General features: G+C 42.9%; 1 protein-coding gene across 8 annotated transcripts in view; it reads left to right on the plus strand.

Annotated features, from left to right (window-relative positions):
* The window catches only part of ENOX1 (ecto-NOX disulfide-thiol exchanger 1), a 311,721-nt gene that overhangs the window by 146,232 nt on the left and 138,883 nt on the right, over nt 1-26,606 (plus strand). For all 8 annotated transcript variants that reach the window (XR_013174569.1, XR_013174570.1, XM_077158331.1 and 5 more), the window contains 4 exons: nt 10,678-10,851; nt 12,048-12,254; nt 15,784-16,017; nt 25,485-25,697. Coding sequence is in view for 6 of the 8 variants with exons in the window: in XM_077158331.1 (XP_077014446.1) it covers nt 10,678-10,851; nt 12,048-12,254; nt 15,784-16,017; nt 25,485-25,697 (828 nt within the window). In the remaining 2 variants the exon portion in view is untranslated. The remainder of the gene's footprint in view (nt 1-10,677; nt 10,852-12,047; nt 12,255-15,783; nt 16,018-25,484; nt 25,698-26,606) is intronic.

Consider the following 26,606-nt stretch of genomic DNA (forward strand, 5'->3'; position numbering starts at 1 on the left):
AGGCTCTATTTTCTCTCTAACTTCTAAACTCTATGCTGATCTTATTTAAAGAGACCAATTTGGTATTCCTTCAACTCCTTCAAACAGTTGAGTTTAAATTGAAACCTACATAAATTGTTTAAAATAATATGATTTGAATGTTTTCTTTGAAACTAAATATTGAATAAGTTTTCCTTTGTTCTTATTTTAAATTTATGAGCTGTTACCTCTCTCAGATGGTTTTGTAAACTGAAACCAAGGTTGATAAATAAAATCAAAAGATTAGCCTTTGTATATTGCCTCAGATGGAGGCAGGTATCAAATGAAAGATATTTCTAAAGACATTTGCATGCTGTAAAATACCCTCTCTGCTGGCATGGTCCCTGACTAAAGCTTGCTTATATGTATAAATATGACGCCAAGTTATTACCCTGATTTCAAAGAAAAGGAACAATTCTATAGAGTGAGGGGGAACTGAATGCCAGAAAGTGTTGAAATAAATTATTTAGTCTTTTGGCATTTACTTGGAGTGTCCCACTCCTTAGAAAGATAGAGAGATAAGTGGGTAAATAGATATGTAAAAATTAAGGAGTGCTTTTATGTGCTTGACTAGATATTTAAGAACATTTCTCAAGATTCAGTGGCTTTTCACTTCTACTCTCTGCTCCTGCCTCTACAAGCTTGTCAGTTAGGACGAAGCAGAGAACACCAAGAACCTGTTCATCCCCTTTTTTCTATCACTATGTGTTTTAGTTTCTTGGCTCTTAAAACAAATACCATATAATAGTTTGGCTCAAGTATAGGAAATTATTGCCTTATGGTTTTGGAGGCTAGAAGGTGTCCTTCCTCTTGGGGTTGGTATCTTCTGGCCAGCTGGCAATCTTTGGGGTCCCTTGACTTTTCCATCACATGGCAATGCACATGACGGGGTCTTTTCCTTTCCCCTCCATATTCCTTTGATATCTGGCTCTCTGTGGTTTGTCTCTCCATCTGACTTCTACTTCGCTTATAAAGGCCTCCAATAATCTGGATTAAAGCATAACCTGATTCGGTGACACCTTAACTGAAGTCACATCTAGAAGCAATCATTTTTATAATAGGGCCTCACCCACCAGAATGCTGACCAAGACCAAGAACAGGTCCAAACTGGGGTACAGAATTCAGTCCACCACATCATATAACAGTCCTTCCGTAGGAAGTCGTGTAACATCAGACAGAGGGGAAATTACCCATCAGCTGGTGAGATAGGGATGTGAAAAGAAGTTAGGAAAGGGTAATTCAGAGGCCCCAATTAGGATCTTTCCTTTTGGGTGTCCTGTGAGGCGCACTGGTTAATGCTACATCCAGGGGTAGGAGAAGGTCATGAGGGGAGGGAGCTGAGGGAGGAGGAAGTAAATAAGGAGCAGGAGAAAGATATAGAAGCTACAGCTTCTCAGGACACAGGGAAGCTTTTGCAGTAATTAGATGAGAGCTAATGAGAACCCAAATTAGCAATGGGAACAAAAAAAGAAGATGATGTAGAAAACCTTTCCAAGGTCCCCCCTCAAGGACTTGGTACGTGAATGGCATACGTGACTGGATAGTCATCTAGGGAAGAGGGTAACTTGGAGGTTTTAAACTGGGAACTGAGAGAAAGGGTGGAAACCACTGAAAGAAATAGGCAGACACTGAAGGCACTTAATCTGATCCAGAGTGTTTAACAGAAGTGGGGTCTGAGGTATGCCCAGAATACCACAAGCAGTTTGCTGTGAAGCACATTCAGATACAGTGCAGAAAAAGTGAGGGTGCCAGCAGTCCTTGGAGTAGGAAAAAGACTCAGCATATGAGCTTTTAACAAAAAGAATTGAGCGTAAACCCATGTGTATCTCTGAGCCTTGGCAATGGCCCTCAAAACTGGAAATCAATAACAAAGGAAAAATAAATCTGTTGCAAGTAGAGAGTCCAAGTGGATTTGCCTAAGAAGATATTTCTATGATATGAACTCATGCTAAAATTCACATACCTGAGGGTGCAGGGACCTGGAGAACATCTGTGTAAAGGTGGGGGGTGGGGTCAGTGTGGAGGGAGAACAGAAATAAAATCTTTGGGGAAGCAAAGGGTTAACCACCTGGCCAGATGGAAGAAATGCTTGAGGCCATGCTCCACCCACCAACTCTAAGCTGCAAACATCCAGCAAGCATCTACTGGAAAGCCTCCTTCACCTCTGGGCAGCTGAGAGTTCCATCTCCGCTCTGTGGGCCGTGGAGTCTCAAACTTAAGGTTGTCTGGACATTTTATAAACGTTGAGAGCCAGGGACTGAAAATTTGAGACCAGAGAAGAACCTAGGAAGACAGGTTTTTGAAAAATGCCACAGAAAATGCAAAATCTTTTGTTTAGTTTCAAAATGTCAACAGTAATGTTAAATAATGGCATCTTGCAGAGATGAGACATATGGGTTTTAGTTGAATGAGGTCATTCAACGTGTGTCAACTGTGTGATGTAACAGCCAAGAAGACTCATGCGATGAGATGATGTGAAGCATTCAGCACAGGCCCAGCCCAAAGCCAGGCTTCAAAAGAGTGACCTCTGTTTTTTCAATCATGACATACCAAGTTAGTGAGTTCAGAATTAAGAGTTCAGAATTAAGAAAGGCAGAGAGGCTGCTTATCAGTTGGTCATCTACCTGTTCTAGTTCTGGGGGTATACTTTAAGAGGACCTCAGGAAAGATGGATTTTTACAGAGGACAGCCAGTCATATGTAGAAGAACTAAAGAAAGCAGGCCTCTGAATCTGTATAACTATACCCATAAGTCTTCTTCATTAATTTGACCAGCAATGATAGGAAGAAAATTAGACCTGTTTGTCACCCAGGAGTACAGAATGAAGACTGTGGATTTTACTACAGAATATTGGGTCCTGAGTCAATATCTGAAGATGGGAAATACCCATTATCGAAATTGTTAGACAATGGAATGAACTGGACTGTCTTGGGAGGTGACTTAATTTCCTGGCTGCTGTGACAAATACCACACACTGCTTGGCTTTAGAACAACGGGAATTTAGTGTCTCACAGTTTAGACAGCTAGAAGTCCAACATCAAGGAATTAGCAGGCGGTGCTTTCTCCCAGGGTCTGTAACATTCTGGTGATCGCTGCCCAGGAATCCAGGCCGGCAAATGCATGTCTCTCTCTAGCACATGTTGCTCTTGCCCTCCTTCTCTGGCTTCTCGTTAGGTTTCTGAATCCATGTCCACATTTCCTCTACTTGTAAGGACTGCAGTGCAATTGGAGTAAGGCCCACTGTCATTCAGTTTGGCCTCACTACTTAACTAGCATCATCTTCAAAGGTCCTATTTACAGATGGGTCCACTCCCACAGAACTAAGGGTTCGGACTTGCATGTCTTGGTGGAGGACCTGTGGGTTCATACCCACAGGAGGTATGATTGTGTTGTCTTTAAAGGTAGCCCCATGAAGGCAGGATGGGGAAATCTTGGAAAATTCAAATGCACAATGATGAAGCAGCAAGTCTCTTGATTAATTCCAAATCTATTCTTTGGGCAAATCACTTAACCTCTCTAGGTCTCAGTTTTACCATCTATGAATCATAAGAGTAGGACTAGGTAAGCCCAATTGTCTTCCAGCTTTGACATATTATAACCTTTTATAAGGTCCTGCCTCCTTCGCATCCTGATCAAAGCAAACCTCTCCAAGCCTGACTGACATGTGCCAGCTTGGTTTTAAGCCTCAAGTGTGAGACCCACGGTTCTAGGAAGTTCAGGAAACACCTAAAAGCTTACTGGAAGTTCAGGCCTCTGTAAAGAAACTGCTCTGGCATCAAATTCACATCACCTGACCCTTTGTGAGGGAATTTCACAAAATCTTTGATAGACTTTTGCCTCCTTCTTACTAAAAACACGTGGTTTTTGAGGACATGATCCCTGAGTAGTTTTCTGGAAGGATCTGACAGGCTTCCTTTAGTCCTCAGTTCTCTGTTTTGGTCAGAAGTTTTGGAATTCTCTTCATTTTGTGTTGTGTCATATTTTCAAACATAGACAGAAATCTCCTCATCCAAGTCAATCGTGCTTAACATAGCTGTTGATTTCCATTCCTCTGTCCTGCCAGTGTTACATCCCCAGTCAGAGGAGACTGCATGAGGATGGGATGAGGTCTTTGTTTATGAAATCTGCACAGCAGGGCTTCAGGGACTCACTTTGGATATACGTCTTGGGTTTAAATGGAAAACATGCCTCTGTGCCTTTGGATCTCTTTGGAAAGATCACGAAAGCATTTTCAATTTTGTTTTCTCGAAGAGCCTTCTTGTAGGCATTCACTTTTCTTATAAAGTACACTATTATGTTAACTTATCTACTATGAGGTTGATTTGCTGTCATCAAGTATATAGCAATCTTCAGAGATTTTATTTGTTTGTTTGTTTTGATAAAGAGAAAACCTAAGAGCAGTTTTGCCTCCAAGGTTTTTGGTTTTGAATATTTCTTCTAAGAGAACATTTAGAAATATCTTTGTGTTTATGATCTCATGTAAATATGATTTGAGGATACCTTTTAACAAGTCCAATGCATGTATGGATGCCATCCTTTTTAAGACCCAGGTCAGATGCCATCCATTTCAGGATGCCTTCTCTGTCACTATCCCACTCTCCCAGGTGGGTTAAAATGCACCCCTTTTCTGTTTAGAAAGTACTGCATATCTCAGTGTCTCACCACAGTTGTCAAACAGTGTTGTCATTTTGGTTTTCATTTTTTCTGCCACTAGATTGTCACCTCCTTGAAAGAAGGACTCATGTCTTATGTCTTTCCATAGACTTAAATTTTGTCAGATGAAACACTTCATTGAATGTATATGTAATATACATATAAATATGTATTTTTAATGCTGTGTGTAATTGCTAACATTTATGGTGTCGATCCACTGGATACCATGATAAACACTTTTTTATCCCATTTAATCCTCACAAGAACATTTTAAAAAGTAGATATTCTTATCCCCATTTTACAGATATGGTAAAATGAAGCTTAGAGAGGTTAAGCTCCCTGAAGTCACACAGTTGATAGTGGAAAACCCAGGACCTGACATCAGGTATATTTGGTTGCAGACTTGGGCTCTTTATACTTTTGTATTCCACTTTCACACAGACTGTCTTATTTGATGCTCCCATTTTTTGAGGGTATATCTGGTATTCACTTTCAGTCAGAGAAGACATTGAAGCCCAGAGAGGTTAAGGGCCAATTGGCTTTAAACTTACCCACCTTTTAAAAACTACTTTTCCTTTGCTGATCACAAAAGGATTTTAAAGAATTTTTTGAGAAGGAGGACATGGAATAAAAAAAGCATTACTGTAATAGTTCACGAACTTAGCTGACATTATGAAAGAGCAGGGCCTGTCAACTGTAGGTGGAGACTAGTCTAAGAAACAGCAAGTGTCTCCATACTAAACTTCCAGAAAATAGATTGTCCTCATGTATCATGTGGCTTCTCTGTAGACTACAGATACATCATATTTTAAGTCAGTAGTTCCTCTGGGAAAAGACGGGTTGCTGGGACATGTTTATCAGAGTGCCTCCAGCCCATCTCTCTACCCCACAGAAGTCTTGGGATCCACCCCCTACACCTCAGCGTTCTGCTGGCCTTGTGGTCCCATCTGGGCTTCGGGCAGAGGACTGGGGCCTTGAGGCCAGCCTTCTGGGACTTGGGGCCCGGCTGTGCCTGCTGCTGGTTGGGGTGTGACCTGAGCCCAGGTCTGATAACTGGGAGTACGCTTTAGTTCTGCTGTCCGCATCCCTGTCTGGCTTCTCCAGCCTGAGGTCCAGATTAGGCAACCTGCTCAACTCCAGGTATTTATCTAGACCTATGATAAATACCTCTGGGTATTCACTAGACCTCATCTCGCTGCAAAACCCATTTAGTGAGGTTCCCCCCATGGACTGGAATCTGAGCCTGGCCTGCCAAAAGTCTCTAGGTTAGACCAATTTATGAGGACTCCCTGATCTAGGATTAAACCTGCAGTGTTATCATTTGGCCTTATCCCTACCGCTTTTCTCCCTTTATTTATTATTTATTCCCTTGGAATGCTGTGTATAGCCTTGAGCTGGGCTTGTTCTTGGCACTAACCGTTTATCTCCCTCTCTGTTCCCTCAATCCCAGCCCAGCTTGGACTGGAAATAGGCCTTTCTTGTCTTTCTGTCAAATGGAGTGGAGTTCTCACCTTAAATATGAGACTGTATCCTGAGATACTGGTGAACCGAAAAGGGCAGAAAGGAGCAAGCCACAGAGAGGAAAGAAGGGACATGGACAGGACAGGCCACACAGCCATCTCTGGCCTGGTGGAAGGCGTGTGTCTGAACTTCAGTGCCCACCTTCCAATCAGAACAAAGTCGAACTCACTGCCTTGAAGGCCAAGAGCCTAACTTCCCCAGCCTCTGGGAACATCTATGGCCACGTTATCACATGCACACCATGCTGTATCAAGGGAAAATTATTTGGGATTCCCAGGACCTCTCAGGCTCTCTCCTGGGACCCCTTCCTGGATTGCTCTTTTTGGCCTTTGAGACTTCAATGTCAAAGTTCCCAACTCTTCTGCTGAGATCAGTGCCCTTCCTCTATGAGCTTGTCAGACCCTGTGGTTTTCCCAAGTTGAGAACTTATTACAGTTATCTCTCTAACCCCAGATTCAGGCAATCTATGTGTACAGAACATGCTGAACAGATGAATGAATAAGTGAATGAATGAACTCAACTGCTTTGCCTCTGAATTCCTAACCACAAAACTCCCTCAGAGAAATGCTCATCTAATTGATAAACACTGTACTGGAAGTCGGGAAACAGGGTTTTTGCTTTCATTTTTGTCTTGTCCACTTAGGTAAAGTCAACCAAAAAGAAACATTTACTGAGCCGTGGCCCTGTCAGCAGCTTACTCAGAGCTGGCGATACACATAGGAGTTTGATGTGGCTATAGTCTTTGAAATAAATAACATTTTCCCTTGTATAAGTACAGTTTCTAAAAGAAATTTTACTATAAACCTAATAGGACTCTTTCATGCTGTGAGTTAAACTTGCTTCCTCTTTTCCCTCAGTGGAATTGTAACTCATTAACTCTGAAATTCACTGGGGCACTCTTCTAAGCTAGACAGAGTTTACATTCTCTCCTCACCTTTGTCTTCTTGTGCATGTGTCTTTCTCAGACGTTCAGAGTTTGTGCATTTGCTTTAATGAGTTAGCACTTAATAGGTTCCTATACTGGTTGTGAAAACAATTTCTCTCTGCCCATATATTGTTAAAAGGGAATGGGCTCTTATATTTTTTAAAAGCCTAATCCTTCCCTACTTCCTCATTTCGAATACTGAATCTCAGAACCTTTGAAGTCCAATATAATTTAAGTGTTAATTCCTTTGTAAGCTCTTTTCAAGCTACTGCACTCACCATGCAAATTTCATTAAATTCCATAGTCTCCTTATATTGATGTCTCAGAAAAAAGCAAAGTAACTTTTACTGTATATTAAAATATTTTGCTCAAGAATGGTGTCTTTTGCCCCCATTTCTGGAGATGTATTTATTGGCCTTCGGAAAGAAAACAAAAGTCTGCTGCAACTAAAAGAGAATGCAAGGCACTGTGCTTCTCATCTCATTTGTGGGAAACATCTGCTTATTATAATTCTCAGGGCTCTCATTTCAGGGTTTGCAGTCCTGAGCTATTTCAGCCCTAAATCATCTTGGGTTGGCAAACAATACTGCAGACCAAGCCAGAAAAGAAACAGATGAATTCTATGTACAGAATGAGATTAAATAAAAAAGCACAAGCATGCCAATATTCCCACTGCCAATATTTCTGTTTCTAATATATTGACCTTGGGAGCCAATGTTGAAACCACTCTGTTCTGGAACTTCTCCATTAGAATTGGCATCTGGTTAGTAGCACCAATCTTGATTTAAAAAAAAAAAATTCAGAAGTTGTTGCATAGGAAGTCACCAACAGTTCCATGTATTAAGATGAATAATCAAATTGCATCATTCTAGGTGAAAACTTTGGAATAGCTAGAAGAGACATGTCAAAATATGGAGTCAGAGACCCGGGTTCTAGTTCTGATCCTGCCATTTGTTCGCGTTGTGTTCTGGAAATTTTCCCTCAATGCTTTAAGCTCCAATCTCTTCTTCTATAAAATGGGAGTAAGACTTAGGAAATTTTATGAGGATTAAATCAATAACCTGAGTTTGAGTCTTTGTCTCTGTTGCTTCCAGACTAATTTATTTTTATTTTTTACTTTTTTCTTCTTCTTTATGAAAAATAAAAATGTATTCAAAAAAGCCGTAATTCCACAGCACATCATGACAATTAGTTGTAGAACAGATTTCAGAGTTTGGTATGGGTTACAATTCCACAATTTTTTTACTTCTAGCTGCTCTGAGATACTGGAGACTAAAAGAGGTATCAATATAACAATTCAGCAATCATATTCATTTGTTAATCCCAACCTTCTCTGTATAATTCCACCTACCCCTCTGATATTTCTCCCATTCTTTAGGGGTGTTTGGGCTGTGCCCATTCTAACATTTTCATGTTGGAAGGGCTGTCAATAATATGAGATAGGGGAATGGAACTAGTAGATGTTCTGGAATGGCTGGACCCTCTGCATTTCAGGATTTATCTGTTCTAGAGACTTATCTGGAGCTCGTAGGTTTCTGGAAAGTTCTCCTAGTGCCTGGAACCTTTGTAGAATCCTCTATAACACCATAGGTGTTCTTTAGGATTGGCAGGAATGGTTTTGATTGGGATTTGGCAAGTTGTGGTAGGTAGCAATGTCTAACTAAAGCTTGTATAAGAGTAACCTCCAGAGTCGCCTCTCGACTCTATTTGAGCTCTCTCAGCCACTGATACTTTATTTGTTACACTTCTTTTCCCCCTTTTGGTCAGGATGGCACTGTAGATCCCATGGTGCCAGGGCGAGGCTCATCCCTGGGAGTCATTTCCCATGTGGCCAGGTAAATGTTTACCCCCATATGTCATGTCCCACGATGGGGGAGGGCAATGATTTCACTTGCACAGTTGGGCTTAGAGAGAGAGAGACCACATACGAACAACAAAAGAGGTCCTCCAGAAGTACAGATTTATGTCTTTTATATATTACTTTGCTTTGAGCAATATCAACACCAAATCTAGGAGTCCTGGAATGCTAGTACCCCAAAATCATCCAATATCAAATGATCTGATGTTACAGATGAAGAAACAGAGAACCATAATTTAGAAGTGCCTAGACTGCTGAGGTGACTACTTTGAAAAATGGTGCTTATTTTGCATTTGCATTTAGTCATTTTCCTGAAGGCAGTAAAAACCTCTGATACACTGTCAAATTTAATGAATTTTCTAATAAATGGAACAGCAGTCCTACAGAGGTGACAGATCAACCCTGCTTATTCTGTTTAACCCAGAAGAGTCTAAATGGCCAAAGTAGCTGGAGGGATGCTATAAAGCTCTTCCCAGAAAGGGATGCTTTATGCCAGACATTCTACATCCTCTGAAGTTTCCTAATAAACTGAGGGCATGGTTCTCATTGCACCTACCTCTGGGCTTAGCTGCCCTTTACCTGCAGGCAAACAGTGAGCAGGGGCCACACGCAAGTGTCAGGCGCAGGAGGTAGATAGGAATGGAAATAGGAGAGGGTATGGAGGTGGGGCAGAGGGGTGACAGATGGGCAAGATCTAGGAGAAGGAGGGAAAAAAAGATCAACAAGATAGAGAAAAGAGAGAGCAGGGCAGGGTCACTGTGACTCCTCCTGCTAGCTCTCTCCCAACTGTTGTCCACTTGGGAACATTATGAGCCCGGCAAACTTTTAGGATCTCAGTGCACTATTTTAACAGTCCCTACTTTTAGAAAGGTCTCACTTATAGTAAAAGTGATCTGTATATCACCTTTGAATTCATTTACTTCATCATCATGCTAACAAAAATCAGCGTTTATACTGAAAAACCTACGCTTTTTTGCTTCCTTCTGTTTTTGAGTTGTGTTTTTATAGAAGAGATAAAGATTTCAGAAGGGTGGCTCAGTTATGTGTTGATTGAATTATAGGAAGAAAATGTGATTCTCCAACAGAACTCAGAAACTAGCATATATAGCTGGTTTTATGCCTATATGTTCCTATACCCAACCAGAGCAATTCTACTCACTTTGTTTTGCTTTCTTCCTGGGCGTGACAGGCAAGGTGGCACCTGGACGCATCAGTATCATATATGCACATATAAATTGAACTCTCTTAAATCTAGGTCAATTGGGTAAGAAAGCTTTTTTTGATAAAACTAGCTTGCCAGTGAGATTCACAGGGCACTTCCGTGTTAAATGATGTTCTTCACACATCCTTGGTTATAAGGCAGTGTAAACAGTACACTGATGTCGAGAAACAGAAAATTGCATTCACAACAACAGCAAAGCTTCATGGTGCATGGTTTTACACTTTAATATGCTGTGTTCTGTTCTGCCATATTAATATTTTAAGTAATATAATTTCCTTTACGTGTAGTTTTAGGTTCACCTTTTATTTCCCCTTTACCCCCTCTGGAATGGCTTTCTATAATGCTGCATCTCCTGCCAAGAGAAATTCCTGAAGAATAGAAAGCATAAAGTCTAATAATCTTTGCAGGAAAATAGCACAAGCAGCAACAAATGCTGATTTAGGATCCTCCAGCCAAGCTGTTATTTTGTATATTTTGCAGATTCAATCTGCGTCCCAGGCTTTGACCCCAGCCTCAACATGATGACTGGAGTCACCCCCATTAACCCCATGATCCCAGGCCTGGGGCTGGTCCCACCTCCACCGCCAACAGAAGTGGCTGTCGTCAAAGAAATAATCCACTGCAAAAGCTGTACTCTTTTCCCTCAAAATCCAAGTAAGTGACACCTGTGAGAAATATTTGTTCATCATTAAAAAAAAAAATGTCTCAAGTAGCATTGCATTCATGTTCCCACGTGACTTTCAGATTCTCCTACATGGTTTTACAGAATGGGCATCCTTCCTATAGGGCCCTTTGTCCCTAGATAGAATAGATGCTGGAGGACGTGTCCATGGGTCTGTCCAGCAGCTGAATCAACACAAATGCGGCCAGTACGTGTGAGCAGGGATGCATATCCACCATTAGTCACCCGCATCAAAGTCTAGCATTTACTGCCAAACATAGTGTGAACTATTCATCCATCTTTACAACTGTGCGAGAAAAACTCCAACATGTCTTTTGCTAGATGGAAAATGGAATTAATTTAGCAGTTAGCAGTTTGGGAGGGAGCCTGCATCTCAGAGTGTCTGGACCAAACTGCATTTGTGTGAAGGAAACATTTGATGGCATAAATGAATCAAAATTGTTGGGTTTTTTTTTTTTTTCAAAAATTAACTTCAGATACTAAGCTTATGGGCTTTAATAACTAGTTGTTGTTTTAATCCATATTAGTCAGTGCTGCCTGTGTTAAGTAGTCTTTGCAGGACATTGCTTAAGTCATCTACATATAAACTAGGTAAAATGTTGTGACCATAGACATTTTATCTTTTTTATGCAGCTGCCCCAAAACTTAATAGTTTGCTCATTTAAATGTGAATGATAAAAAAGTGTTTTTTCCCAAGCCCGGTGTTTCAAAGCCAAGTAAGTACCGTGCCTCTTATTAGGTTATGCTTCCTGTGTTCTGCCTTGCCGCTCCATTATCTAGCAAGAAGACAAAGCAGATAACAAGCCGAGGTTTTTCATCATGTTGTCATTTCATCGTGTTTTGTACTTTGTGAAGTTTTCCCCTCCATTTGCTGGGCTTCTCTATTATGAAGGAGAAATGAAATTATGCAAACCTTTGCTTTATCTTTGGTTCACGAACAAGCATAGCCACTCTGGGTAGAAATGAACACAGAAAGTAAAGGTTGGGAGGAGGAAGGGAGAGGAGCTTAAAAACAAGACAGCCAAAGATAAATGTAAGTTGTTGCAGAAATTTATCATTGCTTCGTCTGGAAAAAGTTCCTCTGCAAGCTTTACTTTTGCCACATGAACCAGAAAGAGAGAGCAAGTAAATAAAAGACAGAAACTCTCTGTTTTGTTGTGATTACCAGATCTTCCACCTCCTTCCACAAGAGAACGACCTCCTGGGTGTAAGACTGTGTTTGTCGGAGGATTACCAGAAAATGCAACCGAGGAAATTATTCAAGAAGTCTTTGAGCAGTGTGGCGATATCACGGCGATTCGGAAAAGCAAGAAGAATTTTTGTCACATTCGCTTTGCAGAGGAATTCATGGTTGATAAAGCCATTTACCTTTCTGGTACTTTGCATTGCATAAGGGTTTTTGTTTGTTTGTTTGTTTGTTTGTTGTAGGCATTTTGTTATATTTTGTGATGTTAATATGAGCTTATCCCCTTCTGCCTTAATTCACAATGAAGTGCTCGTAGTTAGAGGCTGGGAAAGGAAGAACCCTGCCTTCTTCCTTGGCTGCCAGAAGCTCTGTGTTAAGTCTGTGAATTTACCTCGCTGCAGGAACAATTTCCCACCATCCGGTCTTTAGGAATTCCATCTAATTTCTAATTAATGTTCTCAAGTGCTTATTAGATGAAAAGCAATATTATGAGTACTGAGGACCATTATTATTACTGGATGTAATCCTCTGGGGGAGTGAAGTACTCTCTCAGGATAATTTCAGTTTCTCAGAAGTGGATTCACTTTCTAGACGTCGGGGTGCCAAAGCAAGACCCGCTCCTTGCAGAAGGGAGTCCGTAGGCCGTGGGGTGAGAGCTGATGTCCTTGTCCATTTGATAGTGCATCGAGCCCCATGATTCCTGCTTCTTTGGTGCCAATTATTACTGGGGATTTTTACAGATGTTGAAATTATACCTAATGCTGCCTTCCCTTCTGGGGTGGGGTTGGAGCAAATGCCTAGGGTCTAGCAACAAGGCCTTTGCCAAATTGAAGAATTACGGGGCTTGTGCTGTTAATGTGGCTTTAGAAGGACATATTTTCCGATTTGACTCCTTGCCAGTCGCTCACTCCCTCTGTGTGCATTTTTCAATCTGTTACAGTCTGCTCACCACTCCCTGTTCCTGAGGCAAAGCAAATAGGGGATGGTGGGAAAACAATAGGAAAATAAAAAGCAGCACATCTGAACACTACTGCCAGGTTTCACTTAATTTCTGTAGCCAGCCTCTATTGTGAAATTCTGTTGCAAACCCCAGAGCTCTTGAAGTTATGCCAACACCGCAGAGACTTTCCTGAGCTAGAGAATGATATGGGGAACTTCAAAACTCTTATTCCAATAAAATTTTACCAAGTGGAAAAAATAAAATCTGAAGGCATTCCAGAATGGTGATGGAAACAAAACATAGAATGAAAACATTTTACAGCACACAAGCAGCCAGGTTTTAACTTTTGTTTCTTCCTGAGCTGTAGCCTCCATCAGACATGAGTCTCCATGATGCTGGCATAAGCCTCACGTTTCACGTGCCTTGGCCAAGATGTTAACCTCCCTGGGAGCCTCTGTTATCTCATCTGCAAAATGGAGCTAGTTACAGAACTACCTCATAGGACTGTTGAGAGGAATAAATGAAATGGTGCATATTCAGTGCTCAGCAGACTCCTGCAACATAGAAACTGTTCAGGAAGTGGTTGTTTTTAACCCCAATCTGCCAGTGATAAAGAAGCACTGACTCTGTTTCTCAGGAACCCTGCACTGGGGACCTGGGTTCTAATCAGGGATCTGCCAGTCAAGCTGTTACTTTATGCCACCTAATTAAATAAGAACATCAGTGTAGATCAAAAGTCCTTTTCAGCACTAACATACCACAATATTTAGGCCCAATCAGAAAACCCCATAAGACATTTCCAAAGGGGAATGTCTCAAATTTAGGCATGAGAAAGCTATTCATTTATTTCTACCCTGATGCTATCTGTGCTTGCCCCTGCCCTGACCCAGGTTGGGCTTCTCTTAATGTGGTCCCCACTTTGCAGCTGAAGGAGTCCACAACAGGTGCCTCAGGCCTCCCTGCCTGGGTGCAGTGGGGTGGTCTCCCAGCCCTGCCTGGGCTGCCCTGCCCTGCCAAGCCCCCAGGGCAGATCAGAAAGGCCAGTTCATTGTGGAGGCAGGCAGGGTGGAAGGCCACCCCTCCTGCGTGTGAGTGCCTGCAAGTCCAGGCCCAGCTAGAAGGCCTATCTAATCTTAGGGCAGCTTTTGCATTTGAAGGCCAAGCTGAATTTAGACTCAGCCTCATCCAGGTCTCTTTTGCAGTCCCTAATGATGATGTTTTGGAGAAAGAGAAGGTTGCTTTTGGAACCAGGATGTTTGAAAAATGACCCTCTGGACGTGATAGGCAGGGGCTGGGGGGAGTTGCTTGACCTGTCCGGAGAGCTGGCAAGTGTGGGACATCCTGCCTGCCCAGCTGTTATGTATATATCACCGTGCCCTGCTGACTTGTGAAGTTTCCATGATACATTTTGCTTTAGTGTTCCTTCTGCTCATCTCTGGATGTGTGTGATTTTGACAGGTATTGTTACATCTTTCCATTTTTAGCTCATAAAGTTGAAACCTAGCAGCAAGAAAGGTTCAGGTGCATAGAAGGAATCAGATGTGAGATCGGTGCCTCATTTGTAACTTTTCAAAGGTGTGAAGTGCTCTACTGAGGAGAAACCCAGCCTCTCCGGGGGATTTTCAGCTGAGTTTCAACCCCAGTGCTGAGATAATCCCTTGACATCTGTCATGATGCCTTGAACATTGGCACCGGCACTGGGCAGCCTCGAATCTTGCAGTTGTGCCTCATTTGCAGAGCCCCTCCACAGCAAAGTGCTCATTTTGCTGTCTCTGCTGGCAGACCCTGACAGCTCTGCCTCTGCTGGGACCTGAATTTATGTTTGTAAAATCTGAGGACCCCAAACTGACGAACAACCTCAAAGCTAGCTCTTCTGCATTTGAAGTTAGGCTGGCTGGCTGGTTTCAGTTCTGTTTGTGTTGATCTCTGAGATCAAGTTTCTGCTGATAATCTTTGTAAGTTGGATAGCTCGCAGTAAATTCCCCAAAGAGTTCCAGGCCCATTTTTTTTCTGTCTGGCTCCGGGCTCTTGCACGGAGCTCCTGTGGTTTTCAAAAGATTGCATGGACCGTGTGTGTGTGTGGTGCTGCATGCCAGATGATGGGCCGCAGGGAGGCAGCGGTGAGACCTCTCGATTGAAGGTAAAATATTCTCCTGCGTGCCTGCAAAGGGGAAGTGGAAATAAAACAGCAGTGCAAAACCGCTTTTGTAGTTTTGGCTCTTGCAGCTACCAAGCAAGAATTGAGGAGAATGAAGCTTTATCTTGCGAGCTGGGTGATGTGGAAGTCACTGGCGGAGCTATTTAAAATCATAATTAGGCTTCACTTACTCCTGCTGTTTCTAAATAGAACTTAAGGGAGCTAATGTGAAAGAGTTACAGCAAATTGAAAATATAAAATCAAGGCCATTAAAAGGTGGTGGTGGGGAAATGCTGCATGCCAGATTTGTTTCAGAGTTTCCTGGAAGCCAGAGGGAAGAAGGACTCATGATCAGGGGCCCGGTTCTTGGGATCATCCTCTGTTGTCAGCGTGGTTTGGAAGACGGGTAGGTGACCCTCTGAAACATTCTCCCTAAGGTGTGTTCTATCCCCAAATCTGTAATAGGCTTACCTTAGCAGTGCTTCAGGATTGCTAATTAGAAGGATACCTGTTTCCCACCTCCTAAGGGAAAGGCTTCTTTTGTAAGGGCAAGTAATGTGAGAGCAAGTCTAATGTGCTACAGGGCCAAAATATGCTTTCAGTTTCTGGTGAGTTGTGACGAGCCTTTCCATTGTTTTCAGGTTACCGGATGCGCTTAGGTTCTAGCACAGACAAAAAGGATTCAGGTCGCCTTCATGTGGACTTTGCCCAGGCCAGGGATGACTTCTATGAGTGGGAGTGCAAGCAGAGGATGCGCGCCCGGGAGGAGCGGCACCGGCGCAAGTTGGAGGAGGACCGGCTTCGGCCCCCCTCCCCGCCGGCCATAATGCACTACTCGGAGCATGAAGCCTCTTTGCTGGCCGAGAAGCTGAAAGGTATGTGGTGAGCCGTGCTGACTTGGCTTGCCTAGCATCAGCCATTCCCTGCTTAAGTAGAGACGTGGTGATCCCCAAATGCCACAGCCCTGCACGCCTTGCTCATCCCTCCAGCCAATAGCATGTGAGCCGGGGTCGCCTGGAAGCAGGAGAGCTTAGCACTTGCCATCCTGCCTGGGACGAGCCCTGCCCCTTTCCATTGCCCTCACCTGTGTCCTTCATGAACCTGTGACCATAACTTATTGGGTGAGGGGACAGAGGGGCAGAAGCACTAGCCCAAAAGCAGGTTATTATCTTCTAGCCCAGTGTTTAATGAGCTAGACAAATGTCTTGAAGCTCTATAAAGAGTTTGCACATCCACCAAACAGTTTTATTTAACAAATTTCAGATACTGTGCTAGGTCCACAGAGCATGGAGGAGAGACACCAGCTGGAGTCTCTGTCCTCAGAGATTGAATTTCCAGGACATTCCTAACCCCAGTAGGATAATTAGCAATAGAAGAGAGTGCTTGTCATCTCCCCCACCCCCCAAACATTTGCTGAGCCCCTTGTCTGGGCTAGATGCTATGGGAGATAAAGATACCTGTAGAGGTTGGTGCCAGCCCCCAGGGAGTGACAGTGATGAATAAGGAGGACCCAAAGTTTGAAGGTAGAAAAATATCTGATTCCAGTTCTGTTATTAACCAAAGTTGTATGGCTTGAGCCATATCTGCACGTTTTGCAGGCAAATGATGGTTAGACTCTCCCAGTCATAGACTCCGGGAGAATTATGTGAGAAAACACAGGTAAAAACCTCTGTTAGCATAGCTGGCCACTTGCAAGTGTCTAAAAGGAAACAATGAACTGTAATCCAAAACCGGGTGGCGGGTTTGCCAACTGAGATACGAGCAATGTGCTTCAGAACTCAGGAGCAATTGGGGCAATTGGGAATAATGTTGGTGAGCATCTTCATAGAGGAGGTGGAATTTGAACTTTGCAGGATAAACAGGACTTTTTTTCCAGGAGAAGGGGAATAAAAACATTCTAAGCAGAGGCTAGAGCCCTAGGAATAAAGAAAAAGAAGCAGGGAGGGGCTGGGCACAGGCAGAGAAAGGTAAGTCCTCTGTTCCAGGGAACCTGAGAAGTGTTTGAAAGTTTATAGATCCAGGTGAAGCTGAAGCTGAAAAGGCAGTCGGAGGGGGGTTGGGGTAGGGGGCATGAGATGCAGCCCCAAAGGCTGCCGCTGGATTTGGGATTTATTCCATAAGCTTGGGAGAAATCATTAAAGATTTCTGATGAGGGGAGAGATGTAACTCATCTTTTGAATGTTTTAGGGTTTACCTAGTACACTGCTAGCAGTGGTGGAAAGGATCAGTTGATTTTATTACAGAAAATTTGTGAAAAGCTGCCCCAAACCTCTTTTGGGACGATAGGAAGTTGGCATTACTCTATGCCTTTAAAAAAGAAAAAAGAAAAAATCTGCCCTTCCCACCCTCATCCCCTGTCCGGTTTTGGAAGCTCCCTCCTCATCTGCAGTTGACAACGCAAATGGCCCATTACACCAGGGACTACCACCTGCTGATGCTCCTGATGAAGTCCCTGCTGCTTGAGAAAGGGCATCTTACAGATGCAAATACATACAGGTGCAGTGATCCCTTTGATAAAAAATATGTGCACTATAAATACAGACATTTTCTTACCTTCCCATGCAGCTGAGAAAGCATAAAGAGTGGGTTTGGGTGAAAAAGAGCAAAATTCTCAACCAGGAATGCTAATTGGGACAAATTATCTTTTCTTTAATATCACATAGTGTGTTGGGTGGTCTCAGCTCATGATCTGTACAGATCCCACTGTCTTCGGTCATGCCTGCATCTAGAAGTGACAAAGTCTAGCACTTTGGTTCTGCAGCCTCATGGAGGACTCTCAAGAGAGTTTGGCATCTATATTATGTTATTTTTAAGAAACTGGCACTGAAATGTCTGTGTGTGTAAGAGGTACACAGCATTTACCTCTCCTTTTAGAGGACAGCAGATTGGGATGTCAATTTAGCAAAGCAATCCGCAAGCCTTGCCATTTCAAACATATATATTTATATAGATGAGTATAATTTGCAGAATTCAGAAGCTGCACCTTTGCCAAGTACTACGTGATCCCTCGAGGAGAGAACAGATTGGAAATTTTAATAGATGGCAGTTACAGTAGAATGAACTAGCTGGAGACACATCTCAGGCAAGAGTCAGGTAATATCAAGCTTGACAATTTCAACCCCAGCACAGAGTTTGGAATATAAACAGCATTTAATTGCTTAGGAAATTGGCTGTCTCGAAGAGGAAATCCACTCCATGCTCCTTATAACGCTGCAAAGCCAGACAGGAGGAGCCAGGAAAACTGTTTCCCTGAAGATGATTTCATTGATGTGGGGATTTAAAATGTAGTCAAGGGCTAAGGTACAGAAGCCTGTGTCACGAAGGAAATGGAAATGCAATCTGAAAATGCCTAATTGGATTTGATCTTTTTTTCCTCTCCAGAGAAACTTTGCTATCTTGGATTTATTACAGACATTTTTGTACCATTTTACATCGTGCTTGTTTATTCTCACTTTTTTTTTTGAAAGCTAGCTTTATCCAGTAAAATCTGTGAAGTCTACTGTACGATCTTCAAAGCCTTCTGTGTCTTTCCCTGTGAAGATGGTGCAAATAGTAGGTGCTCAGTAAATTCCTTTTCTATCTTCCTCACCTGTTAGGATCTAGGAACAATGACCCTGACCACGCTTGTGGGGAAATTGAGGTGCAGTCACCCATCATTTCCATCACTCAGCAAGTGTTAGTTGAGCTCTTTACCATGTGCCTAGCACATGCTGGCCACTGGAGGGAAAGAAAACAGCATACAAGCCCCTACCTCACAGAGTTTATGTATCTCAAATAATAGAGGCAATTACAAAGCACTCCCAGCTATTATAACTGACATATAACTAATATATCATATAGATGTTATAATACTGGGAAGTTTAAGGTGATGTCACAGACAGACACCCAGTCCATGTCGGCAGTAGTGGGGCAAGAGGAGGGGGTCTCCAGGGACCAGGCAACCCCACTCAGTGGCCGCTTAGCCTCCGAAACCAGAGGAACCACTGAGTGTTTAACTGTGTAGCATCTGAGCCCTAGAGTCACAGGGACCGAGTCTGATATGTTAATACAGATTCTCAAAAAGAAAATTAGCAGGCTCCCTGCTGATTAAATAGACATCATTCTGAGACAATTCACCTTAATGAAGACTGACTGGGAAGTAACTGCTGGTGGACCAAAAGTTTATAGCACAGCTTTGAGAAAGAGAGAAGGCACTCAATAGCAGCATAATTACACTTTATTGGAAACAGTGGCGCCAGGCAGAAGAGATAATGAATTTCAGTGTGTCTAATACAGACCATCCACCCCTGGAGGAGCCCTCTGTTTGGACTGTGGAAGGAAGAGATTGATTAGACAGCGAAGAAGGATTATATCCTAAATCATTGGGGATTTCTCTTGGCAAGAGCATTTAAAAGTTTTTTGTACTCTCTTTCTGCCTTTGGAAAGCTTCACGTAATCTTTCATGATTTGCTGAAATGAAGAGTTCCTCTCTACATGGTGAAACGCCAACAAAGCTCTTGGGGCACTAACTACCCTTGGGATTTCCTGGTGTGTTACCAAGAATGTGGTCCTAGGACCTGTGTTCTCACTTGCCAGAGCACTGGACCGATTTGCATACAGAACGTCCCAGTGTTTGCCTGCCAGGAGAAGGAGGTTTAGAAGGGGCGACGGCTTTTTGCTGACATGGCTGTCAATAACTATAGTTCCATGGAAGTAAAAATCAATAGTGCTTTGAGCCAAGGGGAAGTTCCATTAGCTAATAGCCAGGCTTCCTTCTCGGGGGGGCGAGAGAAACGTGAGCAGAGCAAGCTTGTCTGAGAATCAAGTCCTCAGGCGCTTTTGTCCTTCACAGAGGCGGGAGAGGCCATTTTATCTAGATACATTTTGCTTGACCGTGAAGCAGGTATAACCAGCACATTTGCATAGTGCATCCTTAATTTTCTCCTCTTTACAGGAACTAAATTGTGTGTCTGTGTCCCATTGCTTTGGAAAGAAAAGTGTATTAAGTGCCTTTCTTAATTTTTCTCATTCTAGGGACATTTGCTTCAAACGTGGGGTCTCTCCACCTGTTGTTTCTTTACAGACCAGCTTTAATAAGGGCACAGCCACCTAACTGCTCAAATGCCATCTCTTGGCCTGGCTGTTATCCCTCCTATTGTCCTGAAAGTCAGGGGCAGATATCCCTCTGTAGCCAAAGGGGAGAAACACAAATCTGCCAGTTTGGTTCCTTCTCCTCAGTAGCTAGATGCCAGTTTGATTCCAGCTCCTCAAGTGCACCCCTGCTGAGCCCTAGTCTGTGTGCCCCACTCTGGGGTCTCAAATAGACTGTGACATGGCCTTGCCTCTGAGGAGCTTTCAGTCCAGCTGCTATTAAAGAACACCATGCCAGTGAGATCACAACTGTCCTAGGAATGTATGAACATGTGCCAGAGATTTTATTTAACTCAGTAATCAATGAGGGAACCAGCACGACATTAAAACTGGTTCAAAGGAGAATTTGCCTTATAGAGATCTGTATTCTCTACTGGACAAAATTAATTTGCGATTTTAGGAGGAGGAATTATTTGCACCGTTATCAGTTTTTCATAATTTCTGTTCTATCCCTACAGACTTTCAAAATAGCCTAGTCAAAGACAAGCAAAGATGCACACCCCTATAGAATCAGAAAATTCCCAGAGATGGTTGGGGCAGGGGCTCCACCAGTCGATGACCAGTATGTCATTGAAGGGGTCTCCATGCCTTTTTACAGGTTTTTGGCATTTTTTATGACAGACATTTGAGAAGCTCTTCTTTTATTAGGGATGGGGAGGTTGGGATCAGGAACTTATAAAGCTCGTGAGAATCACATCAAAATCGTGTGTCTCCACTATCTTAGCTGCTACTTTCATTTCAGGCTTGCATGACCTCAACTTAGATTAACCCCTAACCAATTTAGGGGTTAATCTAATTCCAGGAGTCACTGACCCCAGTGCTTCTCAAACTCTAGTATGGGCATAAATTACTTGGGATCAAAATGCAGATTCAAAGGCAGAAGGTCTTAGTAAAATTGAGCTTGCATTTTTAAAAAGCCTTCAAGTGACGCTTACTCTTGCTCGTACTTGTAGTCTTTGAGCAGTAAAGTTTTATTCTATATGAAGGTTTTTTCAAAATGCCTACTAAGTCCCAAGTATTAATAAACTTGCAAGAGTGAGAGGAGGGAGGTTGGGAAAGTCTGACGTAATCAGAAATGAAATGAGAAGGGCATGAATTTATGTGGTGGCATCGAAGGTTGATAGAGCATCATTACAATATTATTTACTCCTCACACACCCAAGTAAATTGTGTCACCTTTCTAGAATTAAAAGTGCTTTCAAAAATATTGTTTGAGTTATTTGATAAAGTGGTTGGAGGCTCAGTGCAGAAGTCTCTGCTTTTGGGTGGTGACCTTCCATCACATTAAACTTTCATCACCAATGAGAATGGAACTCCAGGGTCTGAAGGTGCCATGAGAACATTTATCTCTGATAGACCATAGTATAAGTGAAAATACTGTTCACCATGAAACTAAAACATTCGTTATCAACCATGATGTTTCCCAACTTTTAACCTTAGAAGTTGTTTCCTTCTAGAACACATCACTGCCAATCTATTAGAAACAGAGTATAATAAAATATAGATAAACTACAAAGGGAAAAGCTGAAAGAGTGAGCAGCGGGTTGAAATGTGTTTTGGAAATTTTATTTTCACAATGGGCTCTTCAACAACTGGAGACAAATCTGTAAACCAACAATTACTGTGCAGCGTGATTAATGCTTTAGTGGCAACATATGTGGAGAATTGTGGATGCACACAGCGAAGGGATACCCAGAGTTGCAGAAATGCTTCCTTAAGGAAAGGGCACTTCCCCTGGATCTTGAATGAAGAATAGCAGTTAGCCAGGTGGACTGGACGTGTGAGAGCATCTAGTAAGAAGGCACAGCATATGAAGAGCAGGTTGGTGCAGCCAAGGTGCCAGACAAAGGGAGATGACAGAGGAATGGAGGGAGGGGTCTCTGAAGGGGAAAATGCAAACCGGGCAGGGGTGCCAACTCACCAAGGTTTGAAGTAACCCAGGCAGGATGGTGCAAGGACCCTGATTAGAAAACACTGGACAGTTCTCAGTGAGCAAATAAATGGTGCATCTTCCTACTCCAATCCTTAAGATGCAGAAAGCACATCTGCCTGTTAGAGTTTCTCAGTGGTACCTGGGTTTGGTGTTAACGCCTGAGCATGTTCATGGGAAGTATTTCAAATTTATCTAAGTGGTTCTTTGATGTGGTTCTTTATGAGCAGTGTGCATTTCTTTCCACATGAATAGCTTTAATATTGCAGCAATCTAAACCCAGTTTAAATTAGTGGATATGGTTTTCTCAGCGATCTTTCCACTGAATACAAAATTGAATTTACAGAGTTGGGTATGGAAAATGACCACCCTAATACACTCACGTAGCCATGCAGAGAGAGAGAGTTACTGGCTTAGTCTTAATTAATATAAATTGAAGCCACTGCTCACAGGCAACAGATATTGACTAGAGTTACTAATCATAGCCCTAACTAATGTTTTTTTAATTTAATTTGAACGTCGGTGCATCCATCATGAATGGGCCTGCCAGTTTCAGAAAGTTCAGAAATGAAGATGAAATTGGGAGTTTTCAAAACCAGATGCATCTTTTAAGCTAATGGAATTCGGCCTACTCGTACATGTTAAAATGTTTGAAAATCTCTTGTCTAAATTACTTTTTAAGTAGTGCGTTTTTAGTTGTTTCCTCTTAAGGAATGTGATTTCCTGCTCCTGAAAGCTGTTGGTTAACAGTAATCTGCCCGTGAACTTATGTTTCAGGTCTAGGAGTGAAGAACAAGAAGATCTGATTTTCAGATCATTTGAGCAAACACACATTTTAAAAATTTAAGCCCCTTCTTCCTGAAAGTATGTTAGTATATTTATGAACTGCATGACCACAAGTAAGAGAAGGAAAAGCTAGCAGATTGCAAAGGTAAGGCAAGACGAACAGTGCTGTTCTTTCTCCTTGTAAGCCCAGTAACACTATTGTTGAGATTTTTCTTTCTCTATGGTATGTAGAGATGAACATCACAGCAGAGGGAAAAAATGGTACATGAAGTCAGCATTCCCTTTCTTGTTGTTGTTATTCATTTTAGAGGAAAAAAAAAAGATTTTTTATAAGCGTTAAGTTTATTCCTGCTGTCTGTTCCGAGGTCCATTCCCCTAACACATATTGGCAAGGAGAGAGGTAGTGCTTGTGAGGGAGGCAGAATTTATTCTGGCTCTAACAGTCGCGGTGGGCTTCTCACAAACATAATGCTAAATTATGAGCCTCTCCGTGGCTGAATGTAGTGTTAAGTTACATGATGGATTTTTATCTCACACAAGCCGCTCTGGTCCATGAAACGAGATAAGAAACCACTACAGCAAGAGTTCACCGAGGGTTGAACTCAGACTGAAATTCCAGAGTAAACAAAATCGTCTGAGCCGGCACCTGTGTTCTGTGCCTGTGGTTTGGGGTTTTTAAGGAAGCTTGAGTCTTTGGTCCACAAGGTGCCCTGCAGGCATTTCCCAGCCGGCTAACTATCTTGATCTGGTTAAATTGTGAGGGGGAGAGGGCAAGTTTGCACAGAAAGCAGCTTTGATCCCCAAGCCCAGACAGCTACTGTGGCGGCTGGAGAGGACCTGAAACCGTGGCTGATGCATAGCGCACGGCCCATAGCTGCTGCTGCTGTTGGGCAGGCGGCACACGCTCCATGTGGCATTCGGTGAGGTGAAGGGCTGCCTTCATCCGATGTCCACACCTCCTGAGCAAGCAGCAGGCAGACCACGGGTGCCGCAGCACGGCTGGGAGGAGGCTTTTGGGAGAAAAGGCACTAAGGATATTCACCCAGCACTTTACAAAATTCACGGTGCACTCCACACTTGGAAGTTCTTGTATAATGTGTAAAATACCAGTAACCGTGGTCGATTAGAACGCATCCAGTAAGTAAAATAAAGCAAAATTTCTTCACCAAATATGATCTTGTCTGTTCATCTAGGGTGCATATATGTAAATATACATACACATTTAAAAAACAGTGCAGGGTGGGCCACGGTGGTCAGCAGGTAGAGTTCTCCCCTGCCATGCCGGAGACCTGAGTTCGATTCCCGGTGCCTGCCCATGCAAAAAAAACCCCAAAAACAATCAATGCATAAAGGCATCAAGTCGTCTCTTATTTACCTTCTTTGGTAGGACATTTCCTGGCATCCAGTAGGCACACAGTATTTGTCGAATGAAAAATCTGCCTCTTCCAGTCTAATTTTGCTCCTGAGTTTTAGAATTCAGAGTCTACCTACTTAACTTGAAAAAATGTAGGATTTTTAAAAAATCCCTTATTCTAGGGGTAGAAAAAAAATACCAATGAAGGCTTCTCCCCTCAAGTTTGCCTGGAAAATACACAGTGAGCCTTCGGCAGTAGGATCGATGAACGTTGTATTAACTGACATACAACTTCCAATTCTAATTAACCTTCAAACTTGCTTTTTCTCCACCTCCAAGACATGTAAGTAACTAGGTCTGCTCCAGTAGCCATTCCCAGACAGGCAAGTCTATTTGCTTTCTTGGAAATAAACTTTATTCGTTTTTTACAGGTAGTACCTCATCCCCCACCCCACTGCACACTGCCCCCCCCCCCCCCAAACAAACCTCATATCTGGTTCAAACAGGTTTTCTAATAGCCTGCAAAGCAAACACTGACCACACGAGAAAGCATGCCTTCTTTGGTTGAAAACAAATATCCTGTTTTTCAGCCTAATCAAATAGGTCGTTTCCAACCTAAAATGAAATTAGTTTTGAATCTCAGTAGAGCAAGCATTGACTTATTCCTACTGTCTGCCTTGGGAACAATATCTTGCCTTACAACTGGCTTTAAACTAATTTAATCTGTGGTCCGCACTTGGACACTAACTCAGCTGATTCTGCAAGTCAGAAAATAATAGTATCACTGTATAATATTTCTGATAAGTGAATGAAGCCACAAAGTGGAGGCCAAATAGCTTAGTAAGTTTTTCAAGGCAACCTTAAGGAAGCGGCATCAGGGTTTAGGGGAAGGAGGAAGCTGTTGTAGCACTTTGGTAGATGAAAGGGGAGCCACCCTTCGTTTCTTGGGTGGACCCAGTCTACCGTGGACTTAAGACTGGAGAAATGAAACCACAGAATAGTTAGTCTCAGGAAAGCTCGTGTGTCAAGTTGTGAAAGCGTGTGCCCTCGTACGGACCTCGCCCTGCCTTTCGAAGGGAAACCGAGTGAAGTGCACCTGCTGGCTGCGAGGTGATCAGTGCCTTATGGTTTTACGTTTCCAGACGACAGCAAGTTTTCAGAGGCCATCACGGTGCTCCTGTCCTGGATTGAACGAGGGGAAGTGAACCGGCGTTCCGCAAACCAGTTCTATTCCATGGTGCAGTCGGCCAACAGCCACGTCCGCCGGCTGATGAACGAAAAGGCTACCCACGAGCAGCAGATGGAGGAAGCCAAGGAGAACTTTAAAAACGCCTTAACCGGGATCCTCACTCAATGTAAGTAGAAATTTGGGGGCCATCTCTTGCTGTGGTTTTGGCCTTTTCTTTTTAAATTCATTTTATTTTATTTTATTTCCATTTGGGGGTAAGTAGATCCATGATTTCCCATTTTACTCCACATTGAATGGCAAACCTCATAACCTATTTCACGTTCTGTGGCAACTTGGCGGAACACGGACCCTGCCCTGAGAGCTTGCTTCCCCAGGTGAGCAACATTTCTGTAGCTTTTCCTCAGAATACCCAGCCCTGGCCACCGGGGCAGGGCAGCCAGGTAGCGCTGTACCTGCCGGACCCCGCAGCTCACAGCACACCTGAGACACGCATGTCCTCCCAGGGCTGATGAGAACAGGCAGCAGACACGGAACACACTGTCCTTGGGCTCTGTTTAAGGAGAAGCTGCCACCAGAAAAACTCTTCCCCTTAAGGATCCTTTATCTGAGGTGAGCCTCGGCTACCAACATGGAAAATTAGGAGGAGAGAGTTTTCTGCTGTTACTCTGTCCTTTGCTCATTTGGAAAGCAAATTGCCTTAACGACTTCACGCCAGTGATTTTTCATGTCCAGATCTTAAATTGATGAAGGGGTGTAAATGGTTCTCTCTCACAGAACAATAGTCAGGGTAATTACCCAGGGCTCTATTCAAAAAAAAGGGCATACATATATATTTTTTATGGGCACTGTATCTGTGTCTGCAGTTAACGCCACAGCAGTATAATGCATCACTGTTGCCAACTTCCTCTGGTTTTGTAAAAACCCCTGAATGACACTGTAGCAGTGACATGCTCCGCTCCCTGCCAGGTGCAGGGGCCCAGGCGGGATGGTGACACAGGCAATATACATATTCATTCTGAGAATGAGTATTATTTTCAGTGATGCAATGTGCCAAAATGCCTGTCACCCCTTTCAT

The sequence above is a fragment of the Tamandua tetradactyla genome, chromosome 4 (assembly GCF_023851605.1).
Source record: "Tamandua tetradactyla isolate mTamTet1 chromosome 4, mTamTet1.pri, whole genome shotgun sequence".
Taxonomy (NCBI): domain Eukaryota; kingdom Metazoa; phylum Chordata; class Mammalia; order Pilosa; family Myrmecophagidae; genus Tamandua; species Tamandua tetradactyla.